The 18,354-nt window shown below is 35.4% G+C and overlaps 3 protein-coding genes across 3 annotated transcripts; all 3 read left to right on the top strand.

Moving 5' to 3' along the window:
• Positions 1-34: 34 nt before the first annotated feature.
• LOC140888695 (uncharacterized) lies at positions 35-5,240 on the top strand. Its single transcript, XM_073296395.1, has 13 exons — positions 35-265; positions 698-1,103; positions 1,271-1,362; positions 1,554-1,712; positions 1,817-2,150; positions 2,525-2,716; positions 2,783-3,003; positions 3,083-3,139; positions 3,409-3,565; positions 4,046-4,156; positions 4,255-4,425; positions 4,831-4,890; positions 4,973-5,240. The coding sequence occupies exons 1-13, from the start codon at positions 222-224 to the stop codon at positions 5,084-5,086; spliced, it is 2,118 nt and encodes a 705-aa protein (XP_073152496.1). The 5' UTR covers positions 35-221; the 3' UTR covers positions 5,087-5,240.
• A 738-nt stretch (positions 5,241-5,978) lies between these two features.
• On the top strand, positions 5,979-8,483 carry LOC140868905 (uncharacterized). Its single transcript, XM_073272942.1, has 2 exons — positions 5,979-6,020; positions 7,518-8,483. The coding sequence occupies exons 1-2, from the start codon at positions 5,979-5,981 to the stop codon at positions 8,481-8,483; spliced, it is 1,008 nt and encodes a 335-aa protein (XP_073129043.1).
• Positions 8,484-12,963: 4,480 nt separating this feature from the next.
• On the top strand, positions 12,964-17,887 carry LOC140874743 (probable inactive nicotinamidase At3g16190). Its single transcript, XM_073278114.1, has 5 exons — positions 12,964-13,051; positions 13,158-13,271; positions 14,031-14,265; positions 17,450-17,566; positions 17,757-17,887. Exons 1-5 carry the CDS (start codon positions 12,995-12,997, stop codon positions 17,822-17,824), a joined length of 591 nt encoding a protein of 196 aa, XP_073134215.1. The 5' UTR covers positions 12,964-12,994; the 3' UTR covers positions 17,825-17,887.
• The last annotated feature ends 467 nt before the right edge of the window (positions 17,888-18,354 follow it).

Below are 18,354 nucleotides of genomic sequence, written 5' to 3'. Positions count from 1 at the left end.
TAGTTAGTTTATTATTATGGCGGTGGTTGTTAATTAGAAATTAGTGTGTGAAGATAGGATTGAGGCTGTAAGAGAAACAAGAAATTTGGATAATAGTTGATGCAAGTATATGTTGGCGGGAGCAAATTACGAAGACCTTTTGATGTTGAAATTTCCTGTCTTTTTTTTCAACTCTTCTCCATTTTTGCATACAATAGCTCTTCGTTTGCTTCTCTGTTCTCATGGCTTCCAACTTCTCAATAGGATCCTCCGGCTTCTGCAATCGGTATGCTCTTTTCAATTTTACGTTTAGTTTTTTTCAATTTTTGGGTCAGTGTTCTTGGACTTGGTTTCGTTCTCATTTAAGCTGCTTTCCCTTTTCTTTTCTTTTTCCCCCCCTCTCTCTTTTGGAGTCTCGGAATTTCGAATCTTGGCGAGGGGGTGAAATTAGATGAGTTGTTCTTTACTGATTATAGATGCTATTTGGTTCAAGATTTATTGGGCCGTCCCCAATTTCCTATTTTTTTGCAACATCTGATGGAGATTTTTGATTTCGGTTTACCGAGGATTTGAAAGGGCAGAGATAATAATTGCTAAATATAACTGCACCGGACCCTTCGGGGAAAAACGTTATTGATCGAATAAATTGTGCTGAGTATCACTGGCATAAATTCCATGACACTGGGAACCCTCACCATTTTTTATTTGGTTGGATCAGAAACCTTGTTCCGAGTGAGGATAGACTAAATTATGGAAATAACGCACCATGCCTGGCAAAGTTTAATGCAAAGGAGCAAGAAAGGCATGCCTTTGTGAAGAAGTCCCATCCAAAAGAATTTATCCTCGCAAATGCATCTACAATATTGTCATCGAAAAGGATTCCTGCTAGGGCTCTATCATCAATGGCATCCTCTCCCTACTATGGTCCAAGCGTGTTGGAGGATAACCAGTATTGTGAAATGGAATTCAATCGGGTTGATTGTCTTGTGTGGGTGTTGCATGAATCTGCTAGAAGTTTATCTCTTTCAATGCAAAAACTTGAAATGGTTAGAACTGGTCCACCAGTTGCAATGGCATGGAACGGGGTAGATGTGCATGCCTGGCATAAACACATTGCATATCAGGTATAAAATTGTACTGGTCTTCGTGTCTACTGACTCACAGAGAATGGTGATGTGAAAAAGGAAAAAAGAAAAAAGAAAAAGGAAAAAAATGTACTCAATGTACAAACGGGAGAAACAGTTTTCAGCAATAATTTTAATAAACAGATGAATGTTACAAATCTGTGCAGGTTCCAGTGTATGCATTACTGATAGCAGTACTTGAAGTGGAAGTGCTTCTCTCCCACAAACGCAGTAACAACACTTCTCGTGTTCATCAAATGTACGTGCACGTGCCTGGAAACTTGTATTTATTGGATGCATAAGATTTGATAATTATATAATGGAACAATGATACTTCATTACTTCTGCGTACCACCACATCAGGTTATATATGTTGATCATAAAACAGCTAAATATTGATGATTGATTGGTGATTGTGTCATGACATTTTCTTCTTTTGTCGCGTTCCAGACTGTCTTCAAAGGTAAACTTTCTTGGAGAACACATAGAGAACCAATTATGCGTGAGGAATCCCACTTTCGTGCATTGGTTTAGAACGGTGGAAGTTCCACGGATTGCTGGATTGTTTATGCCCATGTTCAAGAAATGGTCCATGGATTATGCTGGCAGGTTTGTAAACTAAACGATGAAACAAGAGTTTTTAAAATATATATATATATATATATATATCAAAGACAAGTCGTGCAGGAACTCTTAGAAAACAAAGAATTCAGTGGTGTTGCAGGAACAATTGTGGCAATCACTTGTTGTGCAGCTGTGGGAAAATTGAGTTGGAGAATTTATTGTTCCTTGTTTTCAAAATCAATTGAAAATGCATTGATCGAGCTCATTACCACTACACATGATCTTGTTTCTGTTGATAAATTGTACCACTTAGCTACCAAGGCTGGATTTGAAGAGGACTTCTTGTCTCATTTCGGAGGTAAAATTCTTCCAAGTAAGAATGTTGAAGATCTAGAATTTTGGATTGGATTGGTTCAGAGAAAACTTTTTACGGCGTTCCGAAGAGAGAGTGTTACTAAAGGCAAGCATATTCTTTCCAATAAGGTTTGCTCATTCTTCACCAAATTTCATCATATCTGTTACACTGCAAAAATTATATAGCATGAGTTCCAGCTACACAAATTTCATGGCAGATAAACTATGTATAAACTTGTGTTAGAAAGTGAGTGTGCCTGTGGTGGTGGTTGAATTTGCTGTTTTGTATAATTGTATTTCAAAAAATACTAGTTCTGTCCCACAGAAACATCAGATATATAGTAAAGCTACGTTGTTAAGATTCTTCATTTAATATGTGCATACTTCTGAAAGTAAAAAAACCTCTCAAATCTTGAGTGTAATTTCTCGTAATTATTTGCATTTCTTTTTCTTTTCCATTGTTTAATCAAATGCCATCTATACGGTTTTTCTGGTGCCAGCAGTTTCAAGAAAATAGTTTGCCCATTCTGGGTCTTTTTGCTTATCTAGGAAGAGAAACAAGATTATTTTTGTCAAGACACAATGTGAAGGACCTTGACGAGGCGATAAAAGACCTTTGCAGTTACTTGGAATGTGGTATCCTCTTCATATATCCCGAGTTTTCGACCCTATCAGTGTATCAGCATCTAATGGAGGTCAGTTTGTTTGTAACATTTAATTGGCATTGAAGACATCAAAGCATAATAGTTGGTGTTAAACAGGTAATTGTCGATGAAATCGGATGGCTCGACTTTTATGCTGCATATAACTGCCAGCTATACCAAGAAAGGAGAAGATCCAAAAATCCAATTCAGGCAGAGAAGGAGATTATTTTGTACTCTGTTTTTACCGTATGCTATGATGTAGTTTCGGGATTCGCTCACTACAGCAGTTCAATACAGCAAACGTTAGATTCTGATTTGTTAGAATTCTTGCTTCAGAGGTGTGATCAAACTCCGTCATTACCATTTAACGGGATTTTAAGTAAGCATCAGAGGTCTGAGCTATTTTTATGTCCTTAGTCAGGGCCTGCTGTCATCATGTCTGGAGGAATACTGGGCTGCTTATGATGTATCAAGGTAAGTTTGCCGGGTGGATAACTGGGAAACATTTTTTGCAGTTCATATAATAACATTTCTGTTCGTCATAAAATGTTGGGGAGCCACAATTGGCATATTGTCACCTGATTGCCAATTTGGTATAGCACTTGAAACGAGGTCCTGTGTTATTAAATACTTCAAAATTTTGAGTTGCATAAGAAGAAAAATGAGATATATACCCCTGTTAAAATGAGACAATGAGTAATATTATAGTATCAATTTACTTGTCTGTCAACTTTCTCAAGCAGCGACCTTCAGAAAATAGGTGAAAGAAATGAACCTGATTCAGCACAATCTTTTCTTATTAATGGCGCAAAAAATCCATCTTTGGTTATGGATGCTATGCAGATTTCGGCAGAATTGAAAACGAGAGAGAGACAACGGAACAGGTCAACTCAAACTGAGGTATGCGCCATATGGCTGATGGATAAATGTCTGAGAACTGCTGTAACATTTTTACTTTACCGAATTTGTTTGTTCTTGAACCAAACACATCTCTTAAGTACTGGTTTATTTTTTATAGGAAGAGTGATTTCTGAAATTAACTTCTAATTCGCCTTCTTCTACAAGTATATAATGGGTAACACGAGGTTCTAAATGCACAGCAAGATAAGAATGGGAATAAAACCAACATTTCTTGATAAATTATTGGGGCAATGTTGATCAAATCTACGAACTCTCTATTACGGGCCTCACATTGATTCTGCAAGCAATTGTATTAAGTTTATTAAATTTAAAAGATTAAACTCATTTTTCCTTCCAGAAGAACGTGATTCTTGAAATGTAAAATGGATTAAATGTTTGATGTCCTTAGCTTCTTCTCCCTGTCCTTCATGCGTGCTTAAGTTCTTTGAAACAATTATAAATGGCCTATAAGAAAAACAGGACCCCAGTTCAAACCAGGCTGGAACCGCAGATGATTCGGGGCATACTACAACGTCCATTCAACAGTGTTTTTTCAGAAAGACAACCGCATATTTAATTGCTACGAGTGTAGTGAGTCTATTTATCCTTTATACATATCTGTCTCTTTTTTTCTTTTTTTGTGTTTTTCTTGTCCTTGCTAATTATGCATTCTGGATTACTCGATATAGGATATTTGTATGGGTACTCAGCTGCTGTTTATAGATATATTGGATTCCCTAAGGCTTCTGGCCAAGAAATTATGCGGCCATAAAGTTACAAAGCGGGAGAGGAGAAAAATGCAGAGAGCAGCCACCGACGTTGTTACTCTTGTCCCAATAACAATTTTAATGCTAATTCCAGTAAGTTCAGTTTTGATGCGATCTGCTGAATTTTGGAGTAGACTAACTATGGTGAAGAGAGCACTTGATGTAATACATGATTTTCCTAGTTAGGCTACTGAGGCCTACTACCTGCATGACACAATAGCCATTGGGCTAATCTCAATCATTTTATCTTAGTGTAGATTGCAATATTAACACTTATACAGGTAGAGATTTTTTCCTTTACTTATGCGATAGTAAAATAATATCAAAGATGCATCATAATTTTAAGAATTTCAAAGTCGTGATTTGCGAAGTTACTCCCAATGTTTGGTTCTTCTTTGTGGCTGACCAATTAGCTCGATATATGGTGGTTCATTTGGTTTCTTGGAAGTCAGAACTTAGGTCTTGGTTCATATCATATTTAACGTCGTCGTTCGTCAGGTTTCTCCAGTCGGTCATGCCGCCATGTTAGCAGCAATCAGGAAATATACACCATCTCTTGTAAGCAATATTTCTCCTTTCTATATAAGAAATTTCTTGCAGTTTTTTCCCTTTCATTTTTTACAGTCTTGCCGTGGATTAGATTCCCTCTCCCTATTCGGATGATCGGCTCGACGTTGTGAAGCAACTGAAGCGAACGAAAAAGATGAAAGTTCAACGTGTTACAAATGAAGATTCAGATTCGAAAGTCCAATAAGCAATCTCACACTATATTTTGATGCGGCGACAGGAGAGTTTACATTCATCCGATTCGAATCTCTTAACATTCTCAAACAAGTATATTGCAACATTTGATGTTACATTATTAAATATACTGATCAGATGTATCAAGTGACTAGGCACCATTTCTACCTGATGTTTGGAACAATTATGTTCCATCTTTGTAATATTATTTGTATATAAGGAAAGGTGAAATAATATTTTTAATCCAGATATTTGTTATCCAAAATATGTAAACTCAAAATGCGAATATAACAGAAAGTATATACTAAGAACGAAGTAAGATCGTATAACAATTCAGTAGTATATTGAGCATGTAATTACTGTAAAGTATAAACAGAATGAGTAAGGAAACAATTAAGCAAACCGAGACCTGTAACTAGTACAGTTTCCTTAAAACAGATTCGTTCTCTCCTGTGTGTGCTTTGAGGATTACAGAACGAAGTAAGATCGTATAACAATTCAGTAGTATATTGAGCATGTAATTACTGTAAAGTATAAACAGAATGAGTAAGGAAACAGTTAAGCAAACCGAGACCTGTAACTAGTACAGTTTCCTTAAAACAGATTCGTCCTCTCCTGTGTGTGCTTTGAGGATTACACGGACGTCTGTCTCCCAGAACACAACGGAAAAACCTTGTAGAAACCTAGCACGAAGGAACTACAATGGCGAACCGAGAATGTACCTGAGCAGTATCACGACGGAAGAGAAGAACAGGAACAGAGGTACAGCGAGAGCAGAACGCAGCTGAGCCGAGGAACAGCGAAAGCAGAGTGCAACTGAGAGGATTTCGTGAGATTTGTTTGTTTGTGAGATTAATTTAGAAGGACTAGAGTTTGCCTCTATATATAGGCATCGGGCTGGGCAGATGGAAGGGTCTCATCCAGAAGCTTCTCAGGGCATGTGGAAGGTCAAAATCGAAAAATAAAATAGCAAAAGGTGGCCAACAACACTTGTTAGGCAATTTTGCCTTGATCGGTCCGACATTCGACGCACCCAGGTCGCGCTCGTACGCAACTCATGCCTGTTTCAGTGCAAATCGGGCCCCTTATTTGCATCCCCTTGCGCAGGCGCGCGCGAGAAACAGCCTCTTGACCAATCATTCTTACATTTTTACAAAGTGTAACACAATATAAACACACCCATGCCAAGTTTTTTTTCCAATGTGGGACACTTACTTTTTTCCCACTTACACATCCACATAACAAGCTCAATTGCTTGTTCAAAATTTCATTCACATAATGAAAGCCCAATAGCTTAACCAATTTTCATTCACATAATGAAAGCCCAATTATCCTAAAAAGTTCAACAATAATTTGGGTTAATTAATTAGTTATGTTATATATAGATGTAATATAGTTGATTGATTTGATTGTAATTTACCTTTTCTACACTAATCCCTCTACCCTATAAATAGAGGTGTTTAGTCCATATATTAAACACTCATCTTCTTCTATTATATTTTTTCTTGTCTTTTATTCTCTCATCTTTCTCTACTAAATTTATAACACGTTATCAGCACGAGTGCTCTAGCTTCAAGGTAGAACTCATAAATAATTTTCATTCGTAATCTTTGTGTGGATGCTCTCGATAAAGCACAATATGTAACTTTCATATTGATGCTCTCGAAATAGCACAAATATTATTATTATTATTTTTTATTTTATTTTTTTTGCCAATAGTTTCAATGATCCAGTAGTAGCACAATATTAAAAGTTAATATTGATGCTCTCAAAGTATCTCATATTTTATGTTCATATTATGCTCCTGAAGAAGCATTAATTTTAATTTTATGTTGATGTTCTTGAAGTAACACAACATATTTTTATTGAAAATCTCGATAGATCTATGGATACAATATAAATATATAAGATTTTCAATATTCCTGAAGAATATTATCCAAAATCTTAAGTTTATCAATATTCCCGAAGAATATTGACTTTTATACACTTTTATGCTTGTGTCTTATATTGGGATATTATATTTTTTTTATGCATTTATTTTTACTCGATATTAATTGATATTTGTTTATGTGAAGATTTATCATTCTTAGGAAAGTTAATAAATATGATTCCATAATTGTGATTAGATGCTTGTTAACATAATTATATATATATATATATTGCACGTATATATAATTATTTGTTAACTAATTTTATAACATTGTTCAATAAATTAGTAAATAACATAATTATTTATTTTGTACATTTTTTTACACGTATATATTCAATCTATTATATATATATATATATATATATATATAAAATTTATTATTATCCTTAAATTCGTTTTTTTTTTAACAGTCGCAATGACAAACATTACAAAACTTGAATTTGAAGCTCTTGACATCAGTGGAAAAAACTATTTGTAATGGATTTTGGATGCTGAGGTTCATCTTGTTTCTAAGGATCTTGGAAACACAATAAAAGAAGAAAATAATGAATCCCTGCAGGATCTTGCAAAATCTCTTATTTTTCTTCGCCACCATCTCGATGATGGATTGAAAGCCGAGTATCTCACTGTGAAGAACCCACAAGAACTTTGGAAAAATCTTAAAGAAAGGTTTGACCATCAGAGGAGTGTAGTTCTCCCAAGAGCTCGTTATGAGTGGATCTATCTTCGCCTACAAGATTTCAAATCTGTAAGCGATTATAACTCCGCATTATTCAAGATTTGTTCAAAGCACAAACTTTGTGGAGAAAATATTTCTGATCAAGATTTACTTGAAAAAACTTTCTCCACCTTTCATGCTTCAAATGTGCTCCTGCAGCAGCAATATCGTGAGCGTGGATTTAAAAAGTACTCTGAGCTTATTTCCTGTCTACTAGTTGCTGAACAGAACAATGAATTACTATTGAAAAATCATCAATTACGCTCAACTGGCTCTACACCATTTCCTGAAGCAAATGAAATATCATTCCCTGAAGTGAATGCCAACTCAACTCAAAATCCCCATATTAGAAGAGGACGTGGGCGTGGTCATGGGCGTGGGCGTGGGCGTGGGCGTGGGCGTGGGCGTGGCCATGGTCAAAACAAAAATTACCAGCAACATGATGAAAAGAGACAGAAAACAAACCACCAGCAGTGGAAACCGAATAATGAAGAAGAAAAAGGGAGAAACATGAAAGAGTATGAAGATAAGTGTTTCAAATGCGGAACGAAAGGGCATTGGTCTCGTACCTGCCATACTCCAAAGCATCTTGTGGATCTCTACCAAAATTCGATCAAAGAAAAGGGAAAAATAAAGACAAATTTTGCTGATGATGATGGCCCTGTTGATATAACTCACTTGGATGTCTCTAATTTCTTTGCACAACCAGACGGGAATATTGATCATTTGATTGGGGGTGGTGTGCTAGAAAATATAGAATGATCAAGTTCTGCCTTTAATGCTTTCATTTCCCTAAGATTAGTGCTTTTGGATATCTATGTTTTTTCTATAATAGTCAGATTTATCTTTTTGGTTTTGGTTTTATTTAGTACAATTTTATTTCAGTTGTAATGGTGGTTAATGTTTTGAGAACTTTATTTAATATAATTTTCTTCTTATGAATATTAAAGTTGTAACTTAATCTATTATGCATTTTTTTTAGATTAATGGGAGAGTACCAAGACATATGTCTAGCCGATAGTGGTACAACTCACACCATCCTTCAAAGTAAAAGGTATTTTTTGGAAATAACATTAGCTGAAAATAATGTTATAACAATATCAGGTGCATAAAAAATTATTGAAGGTCATGGAAAGGCAAAAATCATTCTGCCAAATGAGACAATTCTATATATTGAAAATGCACTCTACGCTAGCAAATTCAGTAGAAATTTGCTTAGCTTTAAAGATATCCGCAGAAATGGATATCATATTGAAACATTGAATGTAAACAAGGTTGAATACCTTTGTATTACATCTATGATATGTGGTATAAAACATATAAAAGAAAAATTATGTGCACTCTCTTCTGGGATGTATTGCACAATAATAAAGGCAATTGAGGCAAATACAGTCACAAACAAGAAGTTTGTTGACAAGAAAACTTTCATATTATGGCACGACCGACTTGGTCACCCTGGGAGTTCAATGATGCGAAGAATAATAGATAATTCGCGTGGACATCCCTTAAAGAATCAAAAGGTTCTCCTAAATGGTGACTTTTCATGTGTGGCTTGTTCACAATGTATACTAATTATAAGGCCTTCTCCAACAAAGATTGATGTTGAAATTCCAACATTCTTGGAAAGAATTCATGGGGATATTTGTGGGCCTATACACCCATCATGTGGTCCATTTCTATACTTTATGATATTGATTGATGCATCAACTAGGTGGTCACATGTTAGTTTGCTTGCAACTCGAAATATAATTTTTGCAAAGCTACTTGGGCAAATGATTAAACTACGAGCTCAATTCCCTGACCACTCAATTAAGGCAATTCGCCTTGATAATGCTGCTGAATTTAAATCACAAGCATTTGATGACTTTTGTATGTCAATAGGGACTTCGGTCGAGCATTCAGTAGCCCATGTCCATACACAAAATGGTCTTACAAAATCCTTTATTAAGCGACTGCAATTAATTGCAAGACCGCTACTCATGAAAACAAAACTGCCATCTTCAGCCTGGGGTCATGCTATCATACACGCTGCATCGTTAATTCGTGTAAGACCAACTAATTACCACCAATATTCACCATTGCAACTTGCATATGGTCAAGAACCTAAAGTTTCTCACATTAGAGTATTTGGTTGTGCGGTACAAGTACCTATCCCACCTACACAACAAACCAAAATGGGTCCCCAACGTAGACTTGGAATTTATGTGGGGTATGAGTCACCGTCTATCATTAGATATTTGGAACCCTTAACAGGCGACTTGTTTAATGCAAGATTTGCAGATTGCCATTTTGATGAAACAAATTTTCCAACATTGGGTGGAGAAAAATTGTATCCTGAAGAACAACAAAAAATCTTTTGGAATGAGAAAACATTATCTCATTACGATCCCAGAAACAATCAATGTGAGCAAGAAGTTGAAAGAATCATTCACTTGCAAAGAATTGCAAATCAATTACCTGATGCCTTTGTTAATACAAAAAATGTAACAAAGTCACACATACAAGTAGAAAATACCCCAGTGAAGATCGATGTCCCTGCAGGACCATATAATACTTTAACCGCAAATGAATCTAAAATACGCCAGAAGCGTGGCCGACCGATTGGTTCAAAGGATACAGTACCCAGAAAAAAAATGTACAAGAAAAAAAAGGTTTGAAAACTCTAGAAGAAGAAACCTTACATCAAAATAAAACAGATGTGGATAACGTGATCCATGAAGAATCACAACCACATGAAAATATTGAGACTTCAACAAATTCTTTGATATCTCGTAAAATATGGGATCGCAGAAATACGAACATCGATAATGTGTTCGCACTTAACATGGCTCTTGATATCATGCAAGGTATTGATGATCCCGAACCACAATCTGTTAAAGATTGTCAACAAAGAAATGATTGGCCAAAATGGAAGAAAGCTGTATAAGCTGAATTAGATTCTCTAGAAAAACGTAAAGTGTTTGGACCCGTAGTTCAAACACCCAAAAATGTAATCCCCGTAGGATACAAATGGGTGTTTGTGCGAAAAAAAAATGAAAATGGCGAAATTGTAAGATACAAAGCCAGACTTGTAGCTCAAGGTTTTTCTCAAAGACCTGGAATCGATTACGAGGAAACATATTTACCTGTGATGGATACCACCACTTTTCGATTCTTGATTAGTTTGGCTGTATCAGAAAATTTGGATATGCGACTTATGGATGTGGTCACTGCATATTTATATGGTTCACTTGATAGCGACATATACATGAAAATCCCTGAAGGATTTAAACCATCAGAATCAAGTGATACAAATCCCAAGACCATGTTCTCAATTAAATTGCAAAAATCATTATATGGATTAAAACAATCTGGGCGAATGTGGTACAATCGCCTTAGCAAATATTTACTACAAGAAGGTTACACAAATAATGCTATTTGCCCATGAGTTTTTGCAAAAAAGACGGATGAGGGTTTTGCAATCGTGGTAGTATATGTAGATGATCTAAATCTTATAGGAACTCCCGAAGAGCTCACTAAAACTGCCAATTATTTAAAAAGTGAATTTGAGATGAAAGATTTGGGAAAAACAAAGTTTTGTCTCGGATTGCAAATCGAACATTTATCAGAAGGAATATTTGTTCATCAATCTTCATACACAGAGAAAATATTAAAATGCTTTTACATGGACAAATCACATCCATTAGCATCACCAATGGTCGTACGATCACTTGACACTAATAAAGATCCTTTTCGTCCACTTGAAGATGGAGAAAATATCATTGGTCCTGAAGTACCATATCTTAGTGCAATTGGTGCATTGTCATACCTTGCAAATTGTACTCGACCAGATATAGCATTTTCTGTCAACCTTTTAGCAAGATATAGTTCTTCTCCAACCCGAAGACATTGGAATGGTGTAAAACATATATTTCATTACCTTCGTGGTACAACTGACATGGGATTATTTTATTCGAAAAAATCAAATTTCTCTTTAATAAGATATGCAGATGCAGGCTATCTTTCAGATCCGCATAAAGCCAAATTCCAAACGGGTTATGTGTTTACACGAGGGGACACCGCTATTTCATGGAAGTCAACAAAGCAAACTTTGACAGCTACATCATCAAATCACTCTGAAATCATTACAATGCATGAAGCAAGTCGAGAATGCATATGGTTGAGATCTATAACTCAACATATTCAAGAATCATGCGGACTACCAACAACGAAAGATAGTCCGACGACTATTTTTGAAGATAATACTGCTTGCATTGCACAACTAAAAGGAGGGTATATCAAAGGCGATCGAACGAAATACATTTCACCAAAGTTTTTCTACACGCACGAACTTCAACAAAAAGGTGATATTGATGTCCAACAAATCCGTTCAAGTGACAATGTAGCTGATTTATTCACAAAGGCATTACCGACATCAATATTCAAGAAATTGGTGCAAAAGATAGGGATGCATCAATTAAAAGATATTCGGTGATTGAAATCAGGGGAGTATCAATTGTTGTACTCTTTTTCCTTCGTTCAGGTTTTTTTCACTGGGTTTTATTGACAAGGTTTTAACGAGGCAACATTGGACTCTCTATCAATCATCTAAGGGGGAGTGTTATATATAGATGTAATATAGTTGATTGATTTGATTGTAATTTACCTTTTCTACACTAATCCCTCTATCCTATAAATAGAGGTGTTTAGTCCATATATTAAACACTCATCTTCTTCTATTATATTTTCTCTTGTCTTTTATTCTCTCATCTTTCTCTACTAAATTTATAACAGGCATGTTAATTTCAATGTATTTCTTATTTTAGAATACGGTAGTATGGGAGTTGATGCAACATCAACTTTTCTTGGCAAGCTGTTAAAATGTTTGGTCGTATAAGATGTTTTGACCACCATAATGACAAAAAAATATATGATATTCGATAATGATAAATGTATACTATTTTTATTTTTTTTAAGTTGATAAATGTATACTCACATATACAATAATTAAATAATCCCAATATGGAACAGAGTGTCCCTAGATTTCAGGCCATGGGACAATAATAATATATTATTGTTTCAATAATGTAGCCAAGTTTCATCTGTAGTTTTAGTTTTATTCAAACCCGTGACTTCATTTGTTGGTGGTGGGACGTTGATACAATAATATTATCACAGAATATATTTAAAAAATAATAATTTACAATAATAGATGGATGGATTACCATATATATCTTATTAAATGACAGCATTCTTCCTAACCTTTGAGCGTAGATATTCTACTCTATATCCAAATGAATGACGCTGAAACCAAGTGGAAGAGCACCGCTCTTCTTGTTATAGGCATGCAGGTAAATTTAATTCATTTCACGTTATTTATTTCTTGCATATATATATATATATATATATCAATGATTTATTATAAAGATAATGTTTTGTAATTTTTATAATAAACAGAAAGATTTTATACTTCCAAGTAGTCCTGTACATTTAAGAGGTGCTGAAGCTATTGTGCCAAATGTAGTCAAGGCTGTTGAGGTTGCTCGAAGCCGTGGAGTTCACATCATTTGGGTATATAATTTCCTACTACTGCTACTATTTTTTTTTTTTTGGGTATAATAATTGAAGAAGTGGATAAATCAACAAAATCGTTATTCAAATTATATACATAGCTCAAGTAATGTTTACAAAAGTTTATTTTAAATGTTCTTAAACTTTATGAAATGTTCGCTCTCATATTACTTCACTCAAAATAGAAGTCCGGCTCAGATTGCATTGTAACTAAGACCATCTCCAATCGAGCACCAAAATTAATTGAGTGAAAGTTTCGGTGCTCAAATTGAGCCTCTAATGGGGGCGCTATTTTTTTTTATTGTTTTAATAATTAAATATTCAAACAAAAAAATGTAATTATAATTATTCAATTAAATTTATAACAAGATGTTTAATTATTTATTTTATTTAAATATTTATTTATTAAAATTAATTATAAATAACTAAAGAATGGTTTGATTTAATTAAATAAAAGAGAAGAATTTTTTTTTTTGGAGTTGAATAAAAGATAAATAAGAATTAATATACGTAAAAGAAAAGGAATATTCCAAGAATACATAAATTTTTTTGGTGTAAAACTTGAAATAAATGAGTTAGAGATGAATGTTAAGCGTAGAAATTACACTATTTTAATGCAAAACTTTCAGAAATCTTGATTTTAGAAGATCGCTAGGTGACCGGATATCGATCATTAAATCTGATGTTCCGAGTAATTAACCGGATCTATATAGAACGTTGAAATTATTAATGAATGAGGGTGTGGATAAATGAATGAAGGTTGTACGTGAGCACGACTCTTCAGGCAGAGACGCGGAATTATTCCGCAGGCATTTGTACTCAGATGATAAACCAAAACCAGTTTGCAAGGGGACCATCGGTGCAGAGATTCTTGATGAACTCGTGGTACAGGAATGCGACTATAAACTTGTCAAGACACGATTTAGTGCATTTTTCAACACTAATCTTGATTCATATCTTAAAGGCCTCGGAGTCGACAACTTGGTCATCATCGGTAACCCTCCGTCTCACTATCTTATATTTGTGTATGTTTTTATACAAATTTTTAAAAAAAATGTTTTGAAAAGTATTTTTTTATTTTGTCCTTATTTAATACATATTTTAATAAGATAAAAAAAATTATAAAAGTAGTTAAGGATATTAATTTAATATAAATAAAATATGTTGGACTTTGGACTAAAGATATACTAGGCTTTTCCATTTGTGAATGAAAATTGGGTTCGTCATATTAGACATGTGGGAGTGTCTCACGTTGAATAGGAAAGGGAAAATGAGTGAGCTTGTTATACTTTATGAAAATGTAAGATTGATTGGTTAAGAAGTTCTCTTGCGTGCATATGCAGAGTTGCAATTTAATCAAGGGCCCCGAATTGCACTGAAAAAGGCTTGATTTGTGCGCAAGCATGCGTGTACGATATGCGTGCATCGAATGTCAGACCGATCAAGGCAAAATTTTCCAGCTAAACTCACCCAAATTTTGCTACTTTACAATAACTGAATTTTTTGTGCTTTCATCTGTTCAACTTTTGGCCTTTTGGATGGCTAGTTTATCACTGTTCAAATGGAACCCAAGTGCCTATATATAGAGGCAGTCTACAGTCCTTCAAACACACCACAATGACCGTTGCTCATACTTTCCCTCTTTCTATCGTTGTCTTCCCTGCTTTGGCCTTGAGTTCGTGATAAAGTTCAGGTACTATATCTTGGTTCGTCGGTGTAGTGATTTGTCTAAGTCGCTATAGGTGATCTACTCGTTGTATCTTGAGAAACATTCATCCATCTTGATCCTAAAAGTACATATCGGATGAGACGAATATGTTTTAAGGACACTATATCTTGTATAGGCATCGGTTTGGTTTACATAGTTCTTACAGTTTCTACATACTAATTATTTATATTCTTAGCAATATGCTGCTTTCATTTAGTGTTACGTATACTGAAACGTCCCAGATTCGACTACTATCTTCACTGTATCAAGACGGGTTTTTTCAGCGTGTTTATGTCCTTACTCACACGCACCCTGAAAAACTTTCTAGGGATCATCCATCCTAATTCCTATAATTGCCCCAAGTCAAGCACGCTTAACTTTGGAGTTCTTATATGATGAACTCCCGAAAAAAAGATACACCTTCTTGATATGAGTATTACATATCAAATCTTTTAAACCATCCTCAACTATGCAGTCTCATGCCTACACAGTCTCAGAATCCGACTCATAGGGATGACAATGGGTCGGGTCTAAACCCGGCCCCGCATCGAACCCGGCCCGACGGGGCGGGTCTAGACCCGGCCAAGCGGGTCCATATGCGGGTCCGGGGCGGATCTCGGGTTTGGCCGGACCCGCCCCGCCAAAAATATATATTAATATATAAATATAAAATATATATGTATATATATATATATTAATAATATATAATTATATTTTTATATTAAATAATCAATACTTTATTCATAATTTGACTTTATAATATTTTTGGGTTGAAATAATTTTAATATATCATGATATTTTTAATAAAAAAATATATTATTATAAAATTTCTTTAGTTTTTAATTATTAATTAAATAAAAAATAATACATTTTAACTTGTGAGAATATTTTTTGTCCTAAATAGTGTTAATATAAATTTGAAAAATAAATTTAATGATTTTTTATTATTTTTTAAACTTATTTAAATTTTTTATTTAATAAAATTTAAATTATCTAAAATTTGGCGGGTCCAACGGGTCTAACCCGGATTGGACCTGCCGGGTTCACGGGTCGGGTCGGGTCCAAGGGGAGGCGGGGAGGGTTTCGGGTTTGCCCAAACCCGCCCCGAACCCGACCCGCTGCCATTCCTACCCACTCATTCTGGCACGATATCGGTTCATTTATGTCTCCCTTCGCCTAGAAGTCTGCCAAAAGCCGCTCATTGTCCGTGCAACCTCTTGGCACCGGCGATCACTCCCCAGCCTCTTATCAGCCTTGGGCGTCACATGCCCACCAGCTTCCGCCTGGTTTATCCCCGAACCATACCGTACTAAGAGAGGTCGGCTCTGATACCAACTGAGACACCCCAGATTCGACGATTATCCTCACTGTATCAAGACGGGTCTTTCCAGCGTGTTTATATCCTCACTCACACGCACCCTGAGAAACTTCCTAGGGGGTCACCCATCCTATAATTGCCCCAAGTCAAACACGCTTAACTTTGAAGTTCTTATATGATGAGCTCCCGAAAAGAAGATGCACCTTCTTGATATGAGTAGTACCTATCAAATATTTTTAAGTCCTCCTCAACTGTATAGTCCCATACCTATACAAACTCAGAATCCCACTCATTTCGACACGATATTGGTTCATTCATGTCTCCCTTCGCCAAGAAGCCTACCAAGAGCCGCTCATTGTTCGTGCAACATCTTGGCACCGGCGATCACTCCCCGCCCTCTTATCAGTCCCGGGCATCACATGTCCACCAGCTTCCGCCTGGTTCGTCCCCGAATCATACCGTACTAAGAGAGATTGGCTCTGATACCAACTGAGACACCCCAGATTTGACGACTATCCTCACTGTATCAAGACGGGTCTTTCCAGCGTGTTTATGTCCCCACTCACACGCAACCTGAGAAACTTCCTTGGGGATCACCTATCCTATAATTGCCCAAGTCAAGCATGCTTAACTTTGGAGTTCTTATATGATGAGCTCCCGAAAAAAAGATGCACCTTCTTGATATGAGTACCTATCAAATCTTTTAAGCCCTCCTCAACTGTGCAGTCTCATACCTACACAGTCTCAGAATCTCTCTCATTCCGACACGATATCGGTTCATTCATGTCTCCCTTCGCCTAGAAGCCTGCCAGAAGCCGCTCATTGTTCGTGCAACCTCTTGGCACCGACGATCACTCCCCGCCCTCTTATCAACCCCGAGCGTCACATATACGACACTGCTTGCGTTTATTGCATTATATCTGTTGTATCCATATATATTCCAAATTTAAGCATTTTGGATAACAAATGGTAAAAGAGTTGGAAAGAGTACGCACATTACATATGGAAACCGAACTTTATAATTGGGACGGACGTAAAAGAAATGCAACCTAAATAAGTGGGATCGACTGCTTTCTTTAATGTAACCTACATTAAATAGCATTTTATTTATACATTCAGCAATTTAATTCGATAATTTGGTTACATATTCAGGCATACAGACTCCAAATTGTATCCGGCAGACGACTTTTGATGCGGTGTGCTACGACTATCCAATCGTTGCCGTTATCATCGACGCCACGGCAGCAGCCACGCTTGATATTCACCAAGGTATATATCTATAAGCAGATATTAAACATTATTCGTTTTCCAAAAAAAAACATCTACGTTTGTTAGATATCAATCAATTTTTCTTAAAAAAAAAAAAAAAGGATATCAATCAATTTACATATTAAATGGTCTGACAATTGCATGTGAAATTTTTTTTGTCTTCCTAATATCCTGTTATTTACTTATCCAGCAAATATTTTCGACATGAAGAAAATTAAGGTGGCGACACCTACACTAGAAGAATGGTGTGCTGAATAAAGTTAACATTTTATTAAAAAAAGCGTTGGTGTTTGTTGATTTTGGTAGCTTGTTATAACTGGCCTATTCATATGATGAGTGAGAAAACTCAAGTCTCTCTTTATATTGAATTCTTAATTTGTATTATATAAATTCTCTAATTTTTTGCATCATATTTATAATTTAGATTCAAAGTTTGCATATGATATTGGTCGAACGGATGTGTTACTCATGGTAGTACTACGTGAAATGCATATATATATGGACTCCCTTTTGGGGGAGAATCAATGCTCTTCCAGGAGGAGTATTGACAAGTGTTCTATGTTATTCCAATACCCAACCCAAAGTTCATACGTTTTTGCATTAGTAATTTTTTAACGAAAGGTAAATTTTTTCTAATGTATTTTATTTCGTTATTTCTAATATGAATGTTATTTTCCTTTATTTTCTTTTCTATATTATTATTTTCATTCATGTATGTGAACAAAATATTAATATAATAAAATGTGATTCCCAAATAACACAATATTAAAAGATTACAGCATAATCAT

This window comes from Henckelia pumila, chromosome 1, assembly GCF_033568475.1.
Source record: "Henckelia pumila isolate YLH828 chromosome 1, ASM3356847v2, whole genome shotgun sequence".
Lineage (NCBI taxonomy): Eukaryota > Viridiplantae > Streptophyta > Magnoliopsida > Lamiales > Gesneriaceae > Henckelia > Henckelia pumila.
The sequence above is the reverse complement of the archived record's forward strand: the minus strand, read 5'-3'. Positions and strand labels throughout refer to the sequence as shown.

What these genes read in the sequence shown, in the direction of transcription:
- LOC140888695 (XM_073296395.1), top strand. Translation starts at nt 222, where the DNA reads ATGGCTTCCAACTTCTCAATAGGATCCTCCGGCTTCTGCAATCG. An exon ending in AGCATATTCTTTCCAATAAG is followed by an intron (nt 2,151 to 2,524) that starts GTTTGCTCATTC and finishes TGGTGCCAGCAG; the next exon opens with TTTCAAGAAAATAGTTTGCC. An exon ending in GGAAATATACACCATCTCTT is followed by an intron (nt 4,891 to 4,972) that starts GTAAGCAATATT and finishes GCCGTGGATTAG; the next exon opens with ATTCCCTCTCCCTATTCGGA.
- LOC140874743 (XM_073278114.1), top strand. Translation starts at nt 12,995, where the DNA reads ATGAATGACGCTGAAACCAAGTGGAAGAGCACCGCTCTTCTTGTTATA. An exon ending in CGACAACTTGGTCATCATCG is followed by an intron (nt 14,266 to 17,449) that starts GTAACCCTCCGT and finishes TTACATATTCAG; the next exon opens with GCATACAGACTCCAAATTGT. An exon ending in CACGCTTGATATTCACCAAG is followed by an intron (nt 17,567 to 17,756) that starts GTATATATCTAT and finishes TTACTTATCCAG; the next exon opens with CAAATATTTTCGACATGAAG.
- LOC140868905 (XM_073272942.1), top strand. Translation starts at nt 5,979, where the DNA reads ATGGAAGGGTCTCATCCAGAAGCTTCTCAGGGCATGTGGAAG. An exon ending in CTTCTCAGGGCATGTGGAAG is followed by an intron (nt 6,021 to 7,517) that starts GTCAAAATCGAA and finishes CTTGTTTCTAAG; the next exon opens with GATCTTGGAAACACAATAAA.